The sequence below is a fragment of the Podarcis filfolensis genome, assembly GCF_964270895.1.
Source record: "Podarcis filfolensis genome assembly, chromosome: 3".
NCBI lineage: Eukaryota > Metazoa > Chordata > Lepidosauria > Squamata > Lacertidae > Podarcis > Podarcis filfolensis.
The window spans coordinates 93,198,164-93,217,481 of NC_139606.1; the positions used below are offsets into that span (position 1 = coordinate 93,198,164).

The window sequence follows — 19,318 nt, forward strand, 5'->3', positions numbered from 1 at the left end:
TTTTATAAACCTGCAACCACCAACTCACCACCTCCCCCCCTTGCAACCCTTCCTCAATGGAGCCTCAAACCATCCAACCGGCACAATTAGCGACAAAGAGCAAAAGACAAGAGAAGGTAGTATGAGAACCGTTCAAGTAAGTTTTTAATAGAGTGCACCAGTGAATGTGAATTAGGATGACTTGCATCAAAAAAAATATTATTATTATTATTTTAAAAAGGAACACCAGATAAAAAGGGGTACAGTTCTTTCTTGCCAAAACACCATCCTTTTTTCTTCTTCTAAGGCAACAATACACGTTCATTTCAGAACAGAACTGTTACAGGAGAGCTACATCACAGTACAGTACAGCATGTCAAGTCCATCTGTCAGAAATCCATTCTCAAATGGCACATTTAGCTACACTTACAGCCTTCTAACTTCGGGTTACAGAGTTTACCACAGCTTCTTTTTTTCATTTTTGTTTTTTAAATAAAGTGACAATTTTGAATGACTTTTCTAATCTTTACAGGGGTGTGCGGATGGGGCCCGTATGTTGAAATTACAGTAATTACGACATTAAATAACATTGCACAACCAACCGCTATGATTAATTCAGTACAAAATAACAAATATTAAAATGTACCAAGTACTAGTGGTTTTACATAGTTTATATATCACCAATTATGAAGGAGTTTTCTTTACTTCCGTAGGCAAATGCCTACTCACAGCTGCACATTACAGGCATAATGATGTGGAATAAATACAAGAAAGTGGGCAAAATATTAGAAACACAAACAAGATATATGAGAACAAAATTTGTACAATCATGTAAGTAATAATCTATAGTTATAAACCATGTTTGCTCAGCTGTAAAGTATATGAAACTGCACGTACTGGAGCGTGGGGTGGGGTGGGGAATATTCCAAAAACCAGTTAATTCCTGAGGTGTCATTTATTAGCTCTTACAATTGGGCAACATTTCAGAATACCTTGTGCTATGAAACAATGTATTTTCATAAAGTGGGATTTGTGAAGGCAGAGAACAATAGTATTTCACTCCATGATGAATGAATATGAACTGTACTTCTATTCTGTTGCTACATTTGACCATATATCACAAGAGCAATTATTTCAGTCTTCCCAAAAACTTTTTTTAAAAAAATGTTATCAAGACATGATTTCTGTTCCCCAACAAGTTTCAAGGGGCCAGAGGCCAACATACTCAGAACCCCCTTTTCTTCACTGTAAGTGCCAACACTGTAAACATGGTTGCATTTTTTATTCTGCCAAATAAACACTGTTCTATAAAGGAGGCTAAGAGTGAAAGGGAAGCAGGAAAAATCTTGTATACAACAAAAGCCAATCTGTCCTTGACTAATTCAATTTTTATATGCAATTTGTTTTAAAGTAACTAAAATTGTTCATGCTACAGTTGTGAAAACATTATTTTTTTTGTGTGCATTTCTACTATGGACGTAGTTTTTAAAAAACGCATGGTAAGAGGTAAGAATTATAAAAACCACAAAAAATGTAAATAATGACCAGGAAGAACTTCTTAACTCAAAGCAAACACACTTCTGTGCTGATATCTAGACAACTATACAAGATCTGCATTTAAGCCTTCTTTTTTTATTATACAACTCTATGAACATAAAATGAACAAAATGCTCTATATACTTACCTGTACATGTGAACATAACTTCTTCAGCTACAGTTTTTTTTTCTTTTAATATAGGTCATACTGAATTTAATTTTACAATTCAGAATAACTATGTATAACCTTATTGCAATGGGGCAATTTCTACATGGGGAGTTTCACAAGCCAATCATGTTAGGCATAACCAGTACATTCAGAATGTAAGCTAGACTCTTCCCTGATCCCAGAAACGTTGTTGCTCTTTACAGCTTAAGCTCATTCGCTATTTTGGATGCAATGTTTTTAAAGGCAATAGAAGTCCCGGATATTCGCTTGAAGCGGACTCCATTGAGCGACAGGCGTGGCAATTTACAAACTTCCATCTCCCACTGGACGAGGCTGTCTTGTCGTGCATCGCCATGGACACAGAAGAGCAGGAACCTCTCTTTTTGTTCATAGTCACAATTGTTAGCGTCTAACACTTTTCGAATCTCTCTCATCATATCATTTGGGTCCATGGAGCTTGTGGTCTTCATGCTCCACGTGAACCTCAAAGACCGTGGCTTAGAATCTTTACCATCTTCTTTTTCTCTGTCTTTTGGTTCTCCAGAAGTGCTCCTGAAAAGGGAAACATCATTTATATACAAAAGACAAACTAGGGAATTACACTTAAGCACCAAACAATTTAAAAATGCTCTTGATCAAAATTACCCTCGCTTAGTAGAGCAACAAAAAGAGGTTTCTCAACTATCAACTTGGTTAGGCTCTCTTTAGGTCTCATCTTTAGAAGATCACCGAAACATTGAAAGGCCACACAAAACAGAAGGCAAGGAATGCTGACAAAAGCAGGGAAGAAAGGAAGTCACCTTTCATTCATTAGTACCGTATTTTTCGCTCTATAAGACGCACCAGACCACAAGACGCACCTAGTTTTTGGAGGAGGAAAACAAGAAAAAAAATATTCTGAACCTCAGAAGCCAGAACAGCAAGAGGGATCGCTGTGCAGTGAAAGCAGCAATCCCTCTTGCTGTTCTGGCTTCTGGGATAGCTGCGCAGCCTGCATTCGCTCCATAAGATGCACACACATTTCCCCTTACTTTTTAGGAGGGAAAAAGTGAGTCTTATAGAGCAAAAAATACGGTAATTAAAAAATGTTACCCTCCTTTACAATAACAGCTTATTTTGCAAATTTAAAGTTGGAAATTGAGAAAGTAAGGGAAATAATTTTGGGTGATTCTTGCCTAGAATGCCTCCTCCAAGCAATAATATCTCAGCCTACAGAATTAATAATATGAGCATCTCTTCAACAACTGGGTTGTTTCCTTCCACTGTCCAATTTTATAAATAATTATAACTGGTTTATCTTTAAAAGTTGGCACTCAAGGGACACAAATCCATAAAGAATGTTTCCTCTCCATTCAACCCCAAAGATGCACAATGATAGGATGACAGTGACAGAAATGCACTGTCATATGCAGCATGGCTCTCCATCATATCTGCCATTACCTTCTGTGCAATACAGAACATTTATGAACTCAAACCAATCATTGACAGGGAATACACTGCTTCCTATTATAAAGTATTTCATAATGTTTTGGCAGCATCTTCTGCAAATTGTTTTGTGATGTAATGGGGAAGAAAACAATTGGGTAGTTCTATCATATGCATGTTTACCAAGTACTAGCGTCAACTGAGTTCAACAGGACTTACTCCCAAATAAGAGTGCACAGAGTAATAGCCCTAGCAAAGTATGTTTATTATTATTATTATTATTATTATTATTATTATTTATTCTTTCAGCTAAAACTTCATCACACACTGTCTGCCTTCAAGGGTCCCATGCTTGCTGAGAATTATTCAATGTCTGTTTAGACATCATTTAGTATCTTAAAGTCCTATGATCATTCCAATATCATGTGAGGAAATAAGCTGTGGAGCAAGGAGCAGTGCCGTGGCTTCAGCCTATCAACTGGAATGTGACAGGAGAACGGAAATATTTTATCACTGCAAAATGTTTATGTGGTCCATAGTTAGTTACCCTCTGCAGAGCTTCTAAGTCCACTGGCCACCCTACATCTGAAAAGTCACTCCCTAACCAGAAGCATTTCAGGGAAGGATATTTGGCTAGGAGCTGCCCTAAGAAGAAAAATCAGAAACAAATTCCAATCCTTGTGTGCATTCCAGAAGCATTTTGTAGCCTGCAATGAATGACTAAAGGGCAGCAAAATGATCAACCATTGGAACTTAACTTTAGTTTTCTATCAAGTAGATTTTTCAGCATCTAAGAAGTTAGGAACTTTCTTGCCAGTGATAGTGGGTGGTGGTGGTGGTGCACACACATGAATGTGTGTGCTCACATACGCCCTGGGGACTAGGCAATGCTATTTTAATCTTTAACACCTGCAAAAGTTAAGCAGGATGACACACTCCTTTTCACCAGCAAGTGGAAAATGTGACTGCTAGCAAGCACTAACACCACAAGCAGCACTTTCAACAACGATACATACATGTGCATAATGAAAATGTAATGTGGTCTTCCAGTAACAACATCTTTTAGGGAAGCTTACTACACAAGTTGATAGGATGGTGGGATCAGTTACTAAAACTATAAAAATGAGGGTTCATGGTCTTTCCAGCATACAATACTGGGAAGAATATGGACCACAGCATTTCAAAGGAGTGGTCAGCAAAAGGAGATTTACGTATTCAATGTATAAAATGCCAATTGAATACTAGGCACAATAGCATTCATGTAGATCATCCCTTCCTGATATGTAAACCACTTTCAAGAGGAACCCCCCCCCACTAAGTTTGCTCAGATTGTTAAAGAGAAGCTTCACACACAAGCTCTGTGCTGAGGATCAAGCTTTGGGTTTGCATGCCAGGCAGCACATTGCCCATGGAATAAAAGCCAACACACACAACCATTCCTAGGAGACACCCCTTGTTGTGAAGCAGATGAATGGGGGCAACTTATTTATGACTCTCGGTGTGTGTTTGTGTGTGTAGTGTCCTTGGTTCAAACTAAGCAGCCTGCAAGCAGGATTCGAGTAAGGCATCAGTCCAAGGCTAACTCCCACATCTCCAGAGTGTGTTATATAGCAATCTTTAAAAATAACATCCGTCTGTTTTTGTTTTATATATACCATGACTGGGCAAGCTTTATCAGCCCAAAGGCTACATTCCCTTCTGAGCAACCTTCCAAGGGCCACACGACATTCAGGAGCAGGACCAGAGGCCAAAGTGGACAGCGATAGGAAAGTAAATTTCACTTTTTGTAAAGTAGGCTAAGTTCCTGACCCTCTATCCTCCATCTAGGGAAGCAAGAGGTGTCATCAGAGTTCAAGGAATTTGAGGACACACTGCAGCCAAGCAAACACACTCAAAAAGAGTGCGAAGCAGGGCCAGGAGGAGGTGTAGCCTGGGGAGAGTTTAGAGGGCCAAATAATTAGTTATTGAGGGCCGCATTCAGTCCCTGGGCCTGAGGTTCTCTGATGCATATACTCTTATTAACCCCAAAGGATTTGCCAACACATTTTTTATGGCAGAAGTGCATATTAGGCATTTGGCAAAGTTCTCAGAATGGCAATGTATGATTTTACTACGCAATGAAAGATAATGCTTGAATAGTCAAATATGCATAGTGCTGTTGTTTTTAAGCTGTGACCTTGCAAACACTTAGAAGGTAGCAGTTTCCCAAAGTGGACTGGCTGAAGTCTAAGAACTTGCAGAATCATAGCTTGTTTTTTTAAAGTTATTTAAACTTAATAGTATTTAAAAGAGAAATGGGGAATTTAACTCATACATAGTATTTTTTTAAAAGACAAGTTATTTAGAGACTCCTCCGTTTTACATATTAGTTTAAAGGCTTTCAGAATCATAAAGCTTTGAACACAAAGGGACCCAGCAGCGAAGTATTAATTGTGGCTCCTCACCTTGAGGTGTCAGTTCTGCCACTGGCTTCGCCTTCACTTGGATCCCTCAAAACAAAGTTAAGGTCAAGATTTTAATAAATGGTTAAAAAAAATGAGTCAAGAAAACCGGTTATCCAGAACAAAGTTAAAATTACTTTTGAGCAAATAGCACGAAACCATCATTTACTAGTATTTTTTTTAAATAGTGTTTTTCCAAAGCTGCAGTTTACTTTCTCCCTATGAAACTTCAGTTTATTTTTACCCTGGCTGGGTAACTTCAGATTGCCCCTCCCCTCCCCCCCTTACACCGTGAGCTTAAAATAGCCACGCTCAAAAGCCAGAAGCCATACGGCGAGTATGCTCCATTCTTTCATTTCCCCACCCGACTGTGTATGAATGGCGAGAGACCACCACTGCAGTCAGCAAGGAACTTATCCAGACAGGGGTTCTTACTCACGAAGATGCCTCAAACAGATTGCTATTAACATTTAGCCGTGCGCTTTGCCATGCCCTTAAGTCATAACACAGCAGCACATTTGCCAATTGTGTTAGTTATTTGCAAATTAAGGCCTATTAGATACCACCTAAAAAACATACTAAAAATTTATCTCCCAACTTTAACAGATCTTATTTAAGGGCTCAAAGACACCACTTCTTGCAACATCTGCAGAGTGTTGTATAGCCCGTCCCACACAATAGTCCATCGTAATATTTAAAATGACATTAAATATACAAGTATATCAGACCTGTGTAGCATGTGACCCACCTAACCAATATGCAGCCCATCTGCTATGTACTAGGCCACCAATAACAAGTGAGCTCTACCCTTTTCACAATGGATAAGCATGCTCATCTCTAAGCCAATTTGAATTTAGACTTTACAAAACCCCATGAGCTTTCACACCATTCTCCTCCCGACTGCAAAGTCAACAGACCTATGGGAAAACTGCACATCCCACAGGCTACTTGTGCTTGGCTCACTGTATACCAGCTTGCCAGGCTCCCTTCTGCTTGCTGCTGCTGACCAGCACAGGCAACAGCCAGTTTAAGTAGAGTGCAAGGAAGACGGTTCTTCTCCAGCACCGCTTAAAATCTAAGCTGGAGAAGAACTAGTATACGTGCATCATAATTCTCACCTTGAATTTGACAGGACCATTCTGAACCAGTAAACCCTGTATTTCTAAGTCAGAAAATAGAAGTCTTGGCACATCATTTTTGACAACTATCATCTTTTGCAATCCCAGGTAGGCACTAAAAAGAGGGTTTTATCATGCTTCTTGTGGGCTGCTTTCAGCTTGGTGGGTCACAAATTGTGCAGGGCTGATCTACACAGAACATTTCATAAACTCACCAGAACACTTTGAGAACAAGCAGCAAATAATTCTTTCTAAGGTATCAATCATATGCTAGATTGCACGTTTATAAAATATGCTTTATTACAGTATTTTTTTTTAAAAAGTACTTCTGATTCCAGCACATATTTGTACACTACTGAACACTTTAAGTTGTAAGTGAAATGTATTTCTAAATATATTCAATTAAAAAGGGACAATATTAATGCAAGCTGTGAACATAACTTAAAATTAGATGTAGCTGTTAAAGAACACAAAGATGACATGACTTTTTCCAAGTATCTGCACATGTGGCGCCACAATGTGTGAAATCTGATGAGCTGTCAAGTGAGTTCTCTATTTAACAGAACCATGGAAAGAATTTCAGAACTGGAAACTGCCTTATTGTCAAATGCCACTGATAAGGTTCACGGGGCAACAAAGTGACTAGCAAAACTCCTACTGATTTTAGTGAACCTCACCATTACCATACAAAATTTTAAAGCAAGTTACAGGGCTCTGGATTCAGAAAATGCCATTTCAAAATGACAATTAAATTTAAGATGCTAGCTAATTGTTTTAAGTTAACATTATGGGGCCCAATGTACCCCCAACAGGTTACATGTTAGGCTGTGTTTTTGGATTATAATAGCAATAAATATTTAAATGTTAAATTAGAGTCCTTTTGAAATCAGTAATATCTTTAGTTCTAACAGCAGATGGATACCGTCAAAACAAATGGTGTTGAATGGGTCAAGATGAATGGGGTAATTAGTTTTTTTAAAAAAAAATACTTGGGGCTGCTCCAGGCAATATGAATTTCCTACACCATTTCCTTGTAGGAAATTGTCCCATTAAAGAGAGAGCACATGTGTATTTTGCTACGTTTGTGCATAGTGAGAAATCCAGAATTGCAGCATGTTCTCAGAATTCAGTCACCGCATGTCATGAAGAATATTCATCCATTCATTCATGTTCAGGGAAGTTTTTAATGTATGACATATTAGTGTATTTTTGGTCTTTGTGGAAGCCGCCCAGAGTGGCTGGGGAAACCCAGCCAGATGGGCAGGGTACAAATAATAAATTTATTATTATTATTATTATTATTATTATTATTATTATTATTATTATTATATTGCAGAGTTGCAAAAGGTTCAGAAAAAGGCAATCAAATTTATGACGAGGCTGTAAAACATCCCAAGAGAAAGGTTGCAACTTTCTAGTTTAGAAAAGAAGTTGAGTGAGGCGGGACATGATAGATAGGGAAAGAGGTTTTTTTTCTCTCTCTCTCTTATAATACTGGAACCCAGAGTCAGTCAATGTAGTGGAATGTTGGAAGACCCAGGAGAGACAAAAGAAAGCACGTCCTCACATAGCACATAAGCAAACATAGGAGTTTGCAAGTTGAAGATGCAGTGAACGGCCATCAACTTGACAGCTTTTAAAGGGAATTAGACAGATTTGTGGAGGAAAAAGCTATCAATAGCCACTAGTCATGAGAGCAATAGAGGCGGTATGTTTCTAAATACTAGTTGTGAGGTAATCCAAATGGAGAGTGTGCAGCTTGTGTCCTGCTTGTGGGCTGTGAGACTAGGTGGGTCTTTGGTCTGGTCAAACAGGGCTCTTCTTATGTTAAAGTGTCCACATGCCAAAAATGATGCTCACTGCACATGATGGTGCACATACCATTTTTTCCACACAAGTGAAAACCCACGTATGAAATTAGTGACATTAGAACCAGCCTTTAAGCGCTAGGATGCTTATCAATGTTTTCAGGGACACTAGCCAAAGAACCAAGTTTTTCATACCTATTGGATTTGAACAGTATAATTTATTCAGGAAGTTTTTGATTTTTTAAAAAATGACATGAATACAGAAAGCTGTCATCATTACTGTATCCTATTAATTTGATTTTACACTGGCTTAAATGAGGGGGTTCCAAGCAGTTGCTCATCCAGGCGCTTACAAGGCTTGCTTCTGACAATGTAACGTCCCATTGCACCTTTCATGTTACCTGGAAATGGAAATGACGGAGGGTACTAACCTGCGGACAAATTTGGAAGTTATTTTGCTTATAATGCCAGTTGACGTCCCCCTTCTAGTTTGAGCAAACGTGCCTGTTTCGTGTGATGGTGAGGCAGGTGGCCCATTGTAAGTGGCGTTGCGTCGCTCCCGTAGCTGCTCCCCATGGAAAGTGCTTCGGCTCGAACTCCCTCGAGGAAAACGGGTTCGGTCTGGAGTGCTAGTACTAATACTGTGAGCGGATGGGGAAGCAGCAGGTGCCCTTTGAGTTGCACTGCTGGAAAGCCAGAAGTACGTTTGAAAAGCAAGGGAGATAGAAAGAGCCAAGTCATGAGAAACCTTCAATATGACTAGCACATCTCAACATGCACTATCTTGGGATAACATGAGCCGTATGTTTTTATGTACAAAAAGTCTCTAAAGAGATGAAGAACAGTAGAATATTTTAATTCAAAATAGTCTGTAGAAAGAGTAAAAGCTTGGGAAAGAGAAAATGCATCCTCTACAACAGATATACCAGGTCTTGCTGCTACTTCAGAGGTTACATGGGATTTCTCATTCCAGTGGGAAGAGCCCAAATGGAAGTAGAAGAAAAAGCAAGAAAGAGAAAAGGGTTTAGTGGTCTTTGATATTGGTGAGTAAAATTTTTGTCATGATAAAGTGGTGCACTTAAATACACACACACACACACACACACACACACACACACACACACACACGAGTGTTGGTTTTATATGCATGAGATAGATAGGATTTGGGGCTAAAACTAGAAAATACAATTCCTACCTCCATAGTCTTATTTAGTGGCTAGAGCAGGCTTCCTCAAACTTGCCCCTCCATATGTTTTTGGCCTACAACTCCCATGGTCCCTAACTAGCAGGACCAGTGGTCAGGGATGATGGGAATTGTAGTCTCAAAAAAATCTGGAGGGCTGAGTTTGAGGAAGCCTGGGTTAGAGCTTAGACAAAGACTTGGGAGACCCAAGTTCATGTTCCCACTCAGCCTTTAAGAGGATCTAGGACCGGTCACTATCTCACAGCTTGATCTATCTCAAGGGACCGTTGGAAGGGTAAAATGTGGAAAGAACTCAATGTATTGCTGTTGTCCTAAAACTGGGAGTGGGGGACTCCTGAGCTCCTTGCAGAAAGGATGAGACAAAATGCAACAACCACCTTTCTTTCGCCTACCCATTCCTTAGCTTCTTGTTTCTCAAGGGCTCCTTTGCATCCTTACTTCAGCTGCCTTGCCTTGCCTCTGACTTCCTGCTTCTTCACTTACCTGCCTCACAGGGCCATTTTTCAGTCTGATTTTAGAAAGTTACTCCTGTCTCTTAGGCAACTATGAACCATCAACCCCAGACAAACTGTCGATTTGCCCTTCGCCCACACCGACAGCCAGATGTTGTAGGCTACAACTCATATCGACCTAAGTCAGGCATGATCATTTGTCAAGGAACATGAGTAGCAGTCCACACGAGGTGGGGAGGGCACAATGCTGGCTTCTGGTGAGCTAGAACGATCATAGTTTCGTTCACCAAAGCAGTCAGAATGTTTGTGAATATTCCAACACCATCACGTAAGCTCAACTGATTGATGCTAAAGGCTTCAGTATCACAATACACAGTAGATTGGCAGAGCCTAACACTACTGATGTTGTGCCTAAACACCTATGTTATGCACATTTGTAGAACATCTGACCATGCAAAGTACCACACAAATGCTACATATTGAAAAATACCTTGGTCGATAAGCTTCAGTGCCATCTTTGATAGTTGGGAGTGTAACTTTTATAGGGTGGCCAGAGGCAGACATGGACTTCTGGTGTCGAGGTCGTGCTGATATTGCCGAAGAGACAGCGGATCCAGTAGAGGAGGTACTGCTTGCAGACATTTCTGTTAGGCTTTCATCATAAAAACGAAAGCAGGAAAAGGAATATCTTGAGATAAAATGGTCTAGTAAAGTAGTTGCATGTGGAACCTTTGAACTACTGTTGGATACTTAAGAAAAAACTGATTTAGCCAAGACATGGTCAACAACAGATTCTACTGAAAAATGTCTTAAGATTGCTTTTCCTTGGCTCCATTCAGGTAATGGACAGACACTTTTAGGATTCCTAACCCAAATTAAAACCTATGAAAGGAACTTGCTCACTGGTGCTACCCTTTCTGTACTTGCTGGGAACAAATGCAGAAGAAAATAGAAATTAATAGTATTTATCAATATTCAAGGGAAAATAGGTGGCAGCAAAAGAATTTTGAACTTTTGGCCACTCATCAAAATAGCACAGAATGCCTCAATAAAAAGTAATTAATCTCTCACCAAGTCCTATCAATTTGCATAAATAAAGAAAAGCAACTGCAACTGGTTTTCCTAATCAATCACAGTAAATGTTTTGTACTCATCTGCATAGCTAGTCTTGATGAATTATCTCTACCATTGTATCCGATTAAAAGGCTACTGGTAGCACTTTAAATGAATCCTCTAGTAATTTCAAAGTGCAGAGAGAAGAACAAGCCACAGCATGTATTTCAATACAAATATAATCAACTCGGGAAGAGCACAGAAAGCAACTATTTAACAAGAGGGACAATACGGTCAAATGGAATTATATAATTTCAGTATTCAATCATTTTTCTTGCTGCTGCTTCCCAGCATCTCCTTCATGATACCAATGTAGATTTTTAGGTATGTGCAAAATTAACAAGTCTAAAAACCTCAGAAACAGTTTTGCCTGAGTTCCGTGCAATTGCCATAAAACTTAGGGATCAAGCTGCGCCATCATAATGATTAAGGATTTAAATGATAATTTTAGGTTATATGTTAGTGACTAAGCTTTAATTTATATATTTTTTAACTGTTGCTATATCCGTATTGTCCCTGTTATACCTAATTGCAAATTCAAATGTATCCCTATCGTGCTTTATGACTTCCTTGATATTGTATGTGAGCTGGAACTGGTCTGTGACCGAAATAATAAAATTCATTCAGTTTTGCCTGAGGCAGGAGAAAGGGGCACAATGACAGCTGACACTCAGGGAAGAATGAAACAGGCTACAACTCTACTGAATTTCGCTTGACATCTTATCATTCTGGCCAATCCAGGTCAGGGACCAGAACACAGCAGCCTAAACAAGATAGATGCCTGCCCAAGTCTAAACATATCCAACTTTTCTGAAGGCATTTAATAGCAGAAGACTGTTATAGGTTGGTCAGCGATACCCTAAACTCTGGGGGCTTCCTTTTCCCTCTCTAGCTGCAAGGCCTGCTTAGGCTGAGTTTCTGTTTCCGAGGCTTGCAAAACTATGTTAAACGTGTACATGAAATGTTCCTTTAAGTACCAGAGCAACATGAAATCTTAATTTTCACATAAAACAGGTTCAGTACCTGTTGTCTTTCCCATTCTGAATGGCAGAATAGCGATCTGTAGAGCGTTCACAGACATAAGTATTTCTTCGTGTCATGCCAGTCCCAGAAAACACATTATTCTAGAAAAGACAGGGAAATACAATTATTATTAAAAATACATGACAGAGTAAGAATGCCTAAATATATAGCACATTAGCGTATGTATACATTCTTTGATGCATTTGGGCATCCCATGTTATTTAGTCATGCATTTTCTAATTTACGTTGACGGGTAAAAATGTTGCTTTCTTTTCTGTTCTAATAGGCTAAGAGACACAATATAAAAACACAGAATATTCTGATGTGCCACAATTTTAGCAAACAATAGGCTAGAGACACAATCCATTTTTCTGAAGAAGAAAACATAGCAGCTGTCACACACAGGTGAGCCCTGAAATTGCTATTCTACTGCCCCATTAATTCAAAAACAGTTTGAAGATTTGTTAAAACAGCATTTTAAATGAAAAGTAGTACTTTCCCCCACCTTTAACAGCTCTCTCGGGGTGGTGGGGGGGCAGGTGTGGAGACAAAACAAGAAAGTATAAGCAACCCAGATCTTCTCCTTTTAAAATGGTCTTGTGCAAAATCCTCAAAGTGCATTTTCAGTTCATGGGAATCTGGAGAGCATCTTGGTGCTTTTGAGCTGGTATTGCCTTCTGAAAATAATCAAGGTGCACTTTGAACTGTGACCTTAAGCCACAAAGCACAAACCTGGTCCATGAACTTAGATCAGGCATAGGCAAACTCGGCCCTCCAGATGTTTTGTGACTACAACTCCCATCACCCCTGACCACTGGTCCTGTTAGCTAGGGATCATGGGAGTTGTAGTCCCAAAACATCTCGAGGGCCGAGTTTGCCTATGCCTGACTTATATAAACAGATGGGCAAGTGTGAAAGAGGAAGCACTTCTACCATGCCTACAATGTAGTGTGCAATGTGACTTTTTGCACAGACAACTTGCACAATTCTCTCCCTCATTTAAAAAAAGGGGGTGGGAGGAAGCTGTGCATCATCTATGCATACAACTGTATCACACACAATGCACTGTAACTGTGGTGGTAGCAAGAACTATTCTTGTTTTCTCACCTCTACTACAAAGAGGCTGCTTAACAGAGTGTATGAACTATGAGATTGTTTCTGTTCTCATCCATCCTATTTCCCTGACCATAGAGAACTATGCACAAGAGCAATATCATCTAGTGATACTGAGTCAAGCGTATGTGAGCAAGGCCAAGAGAAGAGATCTCTGTTACAGACTCAAATGCTTAGGTATTATTTGAGAAGAACAGGTTTTCAAGCATTGGGAACTTTCAGAGCCGAACTAGCAGCTACAATGAATATAGTGTCCTGAAGGGAAATGCAAATTTGTATAGCCCCTGGCAAACAGCTTGTAGTATTATTTCCCAATTGCCTTGGATCAACTTTCCTCACAGGGAAGAACACCAATTTCGATAGTCAAACATTCACATATTAAACAGTTAAGCTGCTGTTTCTTTATATAAGTGGGTGTTTTTTTAAAAAATGAAGAAGCAGGCCTGCAGTGGTGACAATGAGTTCAGAGAGTGAAGCAACCAGGGCAGTGAGAGGCAATGAGCACAGTGAAGGAACAACCCACAGGGCACTCCAGCTGAAAAATGCCAGGATGCAACATTACCTGCAAGTTCCTTCCTTCAGCAACCCAGGAGCCAATTGTCACACTCAACTATTCACCCCCACTCCTGTTTTTTAAAAAAGTATTTAAATGCTGGACTGGATTTCTGAGCCCATTTCTATTAGTGTATGCCAGCATTTAATCCATTTGCAGAAGAGAATCATGTAGTTAATACAATAGCAACAACTGTTATCGTGGTACAGAAAACATTTGACCCCGTCAGTGAGCAAAGATCTTTCTTACACTTGGAATAGTAGTCGCTTTTTTCCTTTCAGGACCCACCAGTGGACTTGCGGCCATTTCACCTTTGGACCCCACTGTAGTGCTACTCAGTTTACGTGACACATCTTTGTCCCATTCCTCTTTGTGTTCACTCTCCACACTGTTTGCCTGAGCTCTTTTTGAATACGAGACAGCAGGAGGAATCGATGGGCCAACTGTCAAACAAAGGTAACATCAATGAGATGGTGCTCTCTGTATCACCTTCAATCAGTCTGCGCTGGTACTAAAAATAACATCCAAGGAACTAATTCAAATAAGATGCTGGTGCCACTTTACGAAACTGAGATATTGTGCAAAGAATATGCCTGAATACAAATGAGTCATCAGTGCCTTCATTGCATAACTTCACACACCTTTAAGCTTAATATTTACTATTTGTTCCCCGTTAATTTGCTAATATGCCATCCACATTGAAAACAACACAGAGGCATACTTTAAGGTTACTCAACTGGCTTCCGTTCAGAAGCCTTCAATGATACAGCGGGCTGCCACCTCATTTGTGGATCCATAATACAATAATTTGTCAATTACAACCAACCAATTTCCCAGCGAAAGTGGAATCATTACCATCAAATACAGTTGCAAAATCAAGGCAGATGGAGGCAGAGTTTTGCATAACCAGCTGGCAATGAATGACATCCCTTTCTAATCATATCTAACCCATTTTCAGAAATTGCTAAATTATTTGCCACACAGTTTTCCTTGTGGCAAAGAGTTCCATAGCTCAGCCTTTCCTTAAACAAAAGACACACATTTGCACCTTCACTCAGACTGCAAGGTGTTGCTGGTTCTGGCATTAGTGCAAACCAAAGGTTATGACATGGCTGGGAAGTCTCAGCTGCTAGATAAGAGTAAAGCAGAGGATGCCCGGATTCCATTCAAACATTTCTCCTTCCACTGGGCAGTTGATCGGTGTATGATACACTTCACTAAGGAATTCCTTTTAGCATCAGTCAGCTATGGAAGGTAAGTGAAGAGAGAAGGGGTTTCTGGCTGCTCCCAGTTCACCTGCTCCCAGTTCACCAGTTTCTGGCTTCCTACATCATTCATGGTTCTCTATACTGGGACACTGTCTCCATCGTTTAAAGCAAATCAGATTTATTTTTTTTGTCCAGTGTTGTTGAGACTGCAGTACATAAGTCACAACCCAGAATATCAGAAGCAAATAGTCATCTCCATTACCGAAAAGCAACGTTCGACAAGCACAAAGGATTAAGAGATTGTTTGCTTTCCATACAAAAAGCAGGAAAGCCTCAAGTTGCCCACAGGGAACCAATCTTCTGGGCTGTAGACAATGGTTTGCAATTTTATTCAGGCATATGGCTGTTCTCTCTATGGAAATAAACCCATCCATATCTTCTAATTAACCTTTCTTGAAAAAATTACTGCACTGCAGATATCCAAGCTCACGTTTTAGATTCAAAGCAATGATGACAAATACAGAGCAGTTTCCATTATGCAAACAGTTAAAATAGCTACAGACACCAGAATAAATGCAAATGATAATTAACACATCTGTCAACTAACCCAAACTATATTTACCATGGAAGGATCACATGATAAAAGCACCATGGTGTGATATGAAGCAGCGCACAACTAATGCATGAAGAGGTGGCACTGCTAAGCCCAGAAAACATGGCACACAGCTTAAAATTGTATTTTGCTACTTTACTTGGTTGAATGCCATCCCCACCATGTTCACTGAAGCGACGTTGCTTCTGATTGGCTGATATGCTCCGCTGGACCTTCAGGTGAGCAGGAGATTGCATAGAACTGTTGTTGAGGTCACTGCTGGGTCGAGATCTTTGACTCAGGTTACTGCTGGACAGGGACTCGCTCCCCTCAAACTACAAGGATAAGTGACAATTTAGAAAGCAAAGCCATTTGCATCTCGATTTTTGAGACAAGAGTTATTTCCAATGTCACAAAACTCAATACAACATTTGCTATCACAGGGATGCAGACTGGGCACTCTCTGCAGTCACTTTGGCACCAATCCTTTTTTCCGTTTTCCTTTTTTACACTGTAAAGCAAACCCAGAGCTTGCCATTAGCAGCAGGAATGCAGTTGGCAGAGAGGAAGAAGACACTTTCCTCATTATGGACAGAAGAATTTTAAGTGGGTAAATGCCAGAGAGGCAGCCTCTCCTTCCACTTTTTATGGCATCCTCCTCCAAGGCTACTTTTTCGTAACAGAAGGAGGGGAAAAAGCATCAAGGGAAAGAAAGATGCAGCTACATTTCCTCAAACTACATGCTAACAGATGTAAGGATACACAATCACTTATCATGATTTTATGTCGTGAACCCCCCTGAAATCTACAGGTATAGGGTGGTATACAATTATTATTATTATTATTAAAATAAAAATCCTTATTTATGCATCATACAGATATAACCAGTCCCAGAATTAACTGACATTTGTGAAAGATTTGACCCAGTTGACAATTGTTGCTGTAATTCACAGGTTGTCAATCTATGCCACCATGGCAGGCCACACCCAAGTGTTTGGTGGAACCTCAAGCTCACTGGCAGAGATGGAGTGTAGGGGTGGGTGGGGAGAAAGCACAGATTGGAACAGGAAGACAAGCGACAAAACCAGCACCGCAAACAAATGCTGTCACTACCATCTTAATCATGCTCCCCACCTCAATTATTATTACTAACGTTTAGTAGGATTTATGAACCACTTAATCAAAGAATTCCAAAGCAAAACAATTATTTGTTTTTGGATGGAATGGCTTTGCTGGTTTATTTGGTTTTATAATTAACTGTTTGGCTCATTTTTATAGGCATACAGAATTGCTGCAAACATATAGATTAACTCAGCAAAATATACAAATGGATATACACAACTTGTTCATGTGTCTGGGTAGGCTTGTCAAAATGGAAATGTATTTAGCTGGAGTGCTCGCTTCGGCAGCACATATACTAAAATTGAAATGTATTTAGCTGGCATCTGTAACAGCACAAGGGTGATGCCAGCCCAGAGCACAGGGGCTTCCACACTGGCCCTATGTTGGCATGCATACAGTGGGAGAGGCACCAGCATAAGTAACACAGTGGAGTCATGTTTGTCTGTGTGCCCAATGTCTTGGATCAACCTTGCTCTCCCCAGTCCCTGCTGACCACTGCCACAGGCATGCAAGAACCAGTGGTGGGCCCTGCCTGGGCCCCCCCACTTTTCTTAGTTCAGGTGACTTTCAATGTATGCAGGGATTACGTTCCAGGGACCCCACACATACGTGAAATGCATGCTTATGAGTCCATGCTAGCAAAAATGATTGATGCATAAACTCCATAAACTCAGCAACCCAAAGAGTACATATGCTTGTCAATAAGCATGTCTCAGCATTGTGTTCAATTCCAATCCAACTTCAAAACTAGCAGATAAATAAAAAAAGCAACTATAAATTACCTCAGGTGGTTTTCTGCCTAGGAGCAGATAAGTAGCCATGACTTCGTCATATTTTTGGTTTACTAAAGAGTCGTGAATTTCATCTCTTGCAAAACCCATAGTGACCATTATATCTATCAAAAACAAGACAGCTCAATTTTATTATTGACAAGACATATTTAAAATGTGTCATTAGACAACTTCTGATATTTTTTTTCATCCACAAAACTTCTACTTAAGTAATCACAGTAGAATAAAGTAGGAACCTAGAATACTGTTCACAAATTTTCTCTAAAATATAAAAAATTCACCCGACAGACCAGTTTCACAATGCTTGCCATGTTCCATTACCCTCTACTAGTTAACATTTATGTAATGGCAACAGAGTCTGTACCCTAAACATATACAGTCAAACCTTGGTTCTCGAACTGCTTAGTTGCCGAACAAATCAGCTCCCAAACACCGCAAACCCAGAAGTAAGTGTTCCAGTTTGTCAACATTTTTCGGAAGCTGAACATCCAACATGGCTTCCGCTGGAGTGCAGGAAGCTCCTGCAGGCAACTGGAAGCCACGCCTTGGTTTTCGAACGGTTTCGGGAGTCGAATGGAGTCCCGGAATGGATTAAGTACGAGAACCAAGGTACCACTGTATAGAATTGAGATCAACATAAGATAGGAAATAAGAGATTGGATTACATAAACATTCCAATCCTCCAAGAATGGTCCAGATAATTAGGAATGTGACATGGGCTAGCAGATTCAGGTTCAATTCATTTTCTTTTTAGCACCAAACATAGTTTCTCATTACCAATGGATTAAATAACCCACCAAACCATGACTGAAAATTATTATAAAGTGTGTTTTATCCCCAATTCTGGTTAGGAGGGCAAATGCAAACCATTGTTTCCTACTGGAAGTGAGAGGAAGAGGAGGATAAGACTATGAGCTTCCTGGATGTTGTTGATCCTCCATACCATAGCATGTGAACTGGAACTAATGACGTGGCAGTGAGAAAAACAGGTAAACTGAGACTAGGCTAATTCAGGAAGATATATCGGAACTGTTCAACATTCACTATATAAAAAAACCTTGGGTACATGGCAAACTAATCCACAGAATTAGCAAAACATTGACAAGCATTTTTCCCTACTGTTAACCATGAATCTGCAGTGCACAGCGAAAGAGATGAAGAACTGGACTAGGGGACTAGGGAGAATACAATACAGCTATAGATTGGAACAATTGGGGTAACCTATTCTTACCTATTCTTTTGGTGTCATTAAAATCTGGTTCAGGCTCAGTGTATGGCTTTAATTCTTCCTCTTCATGACCAACATTCATCCATCGGTCCTTCATTATTTGCTAGAAAACAGAGCAAAACTGAATCATTGGATTTTTTTTTTTTATCGTCCCCCAAATCAATACCCAGTTAGTGGGGAAATCAGCATGTTTATTTATTTAAAATATAAAAACTGCTTTGAAGCATAAGTGAAAAATAATCAGTGGGGACCAATCAGTGTGCAAAAGACATCTTCAACTGCTGGTTAAATAAAAATGGGTGCTGGACAAATGGACAGGGAGTTACATAAAGGAGGCCCTATTAACAAGAAGGCTCTATACTTTGATGCTTCCCATCTCACCCATCTTACTCTTGAGCAGCAACCCTGCAGAAGATTTTAATAGTTGGACAGGATAATACAGG

The 19,318-nt window shown here is 39.8% G+C and overlaps 1 protein-coding gene across 10 annotated transcripts in view; it reads right to left on the reverse strand.

Annotated features, from left to right (window-relative positions):
* Window positions 1–117: 117 nt before the first annotated feature.
* MARK1 (microtubule affinity regulating kinase 1) overlaps window positions 118–19,318 on the reverse strand; it is a 70,802-nt gene continuing 51,601 nt past the window's right edge. For 3 of the 10 annotated variants that reach the window (XR_014545825.1, XM_083605088.1, XM_083605092.1), the window contains 9 exons: window positions 18,879–18,978; window positions 17,639–17,751; window positions 15,916–16,069; window positions 14,184–14,377; window positions 12,269–12,369; window positions 10,623–10,784; window positions 8,908–9,162; window positions 5,554–5,598; window positions 118–2,236 (listed from right to left, as the gene is read on the reverse strand). Coding sequence is in view for 7 of the 10 variants with exons in the window: in XM_083605088.1 (XP_083461214.1) it covers window positions 1,882–2,236; window positions 5,554–5,598; window positions 8,908–9,162; window positions 10,623–10,784; window positions 12,269–12,369; window positions 14,184–14,377; window positions 15,916–16,069; window positions 17,639–17,751; window positions 18,879–18,978 (1,479 nt within the window). In the remaining 3 variants the exon portion in view is untranslated. Of the gene's footprint in view, window positions 2,237–5,553; window positions 5,599–8,907; window positions 9,163–10,622; window positions 10,785–12,268; window positions 12,370–14,183; window positions 14,378–15,894; window positions 16,070–17,638; window positions 17,752–18,878; window positions 18,979–19,318 lie in introns of all 10 variants that reach the window. The other 7 variants (XR_014545826.1, XM_083605087.1, XM_083605091.1 and 4 more) reach the window with 3 other exon arrangements.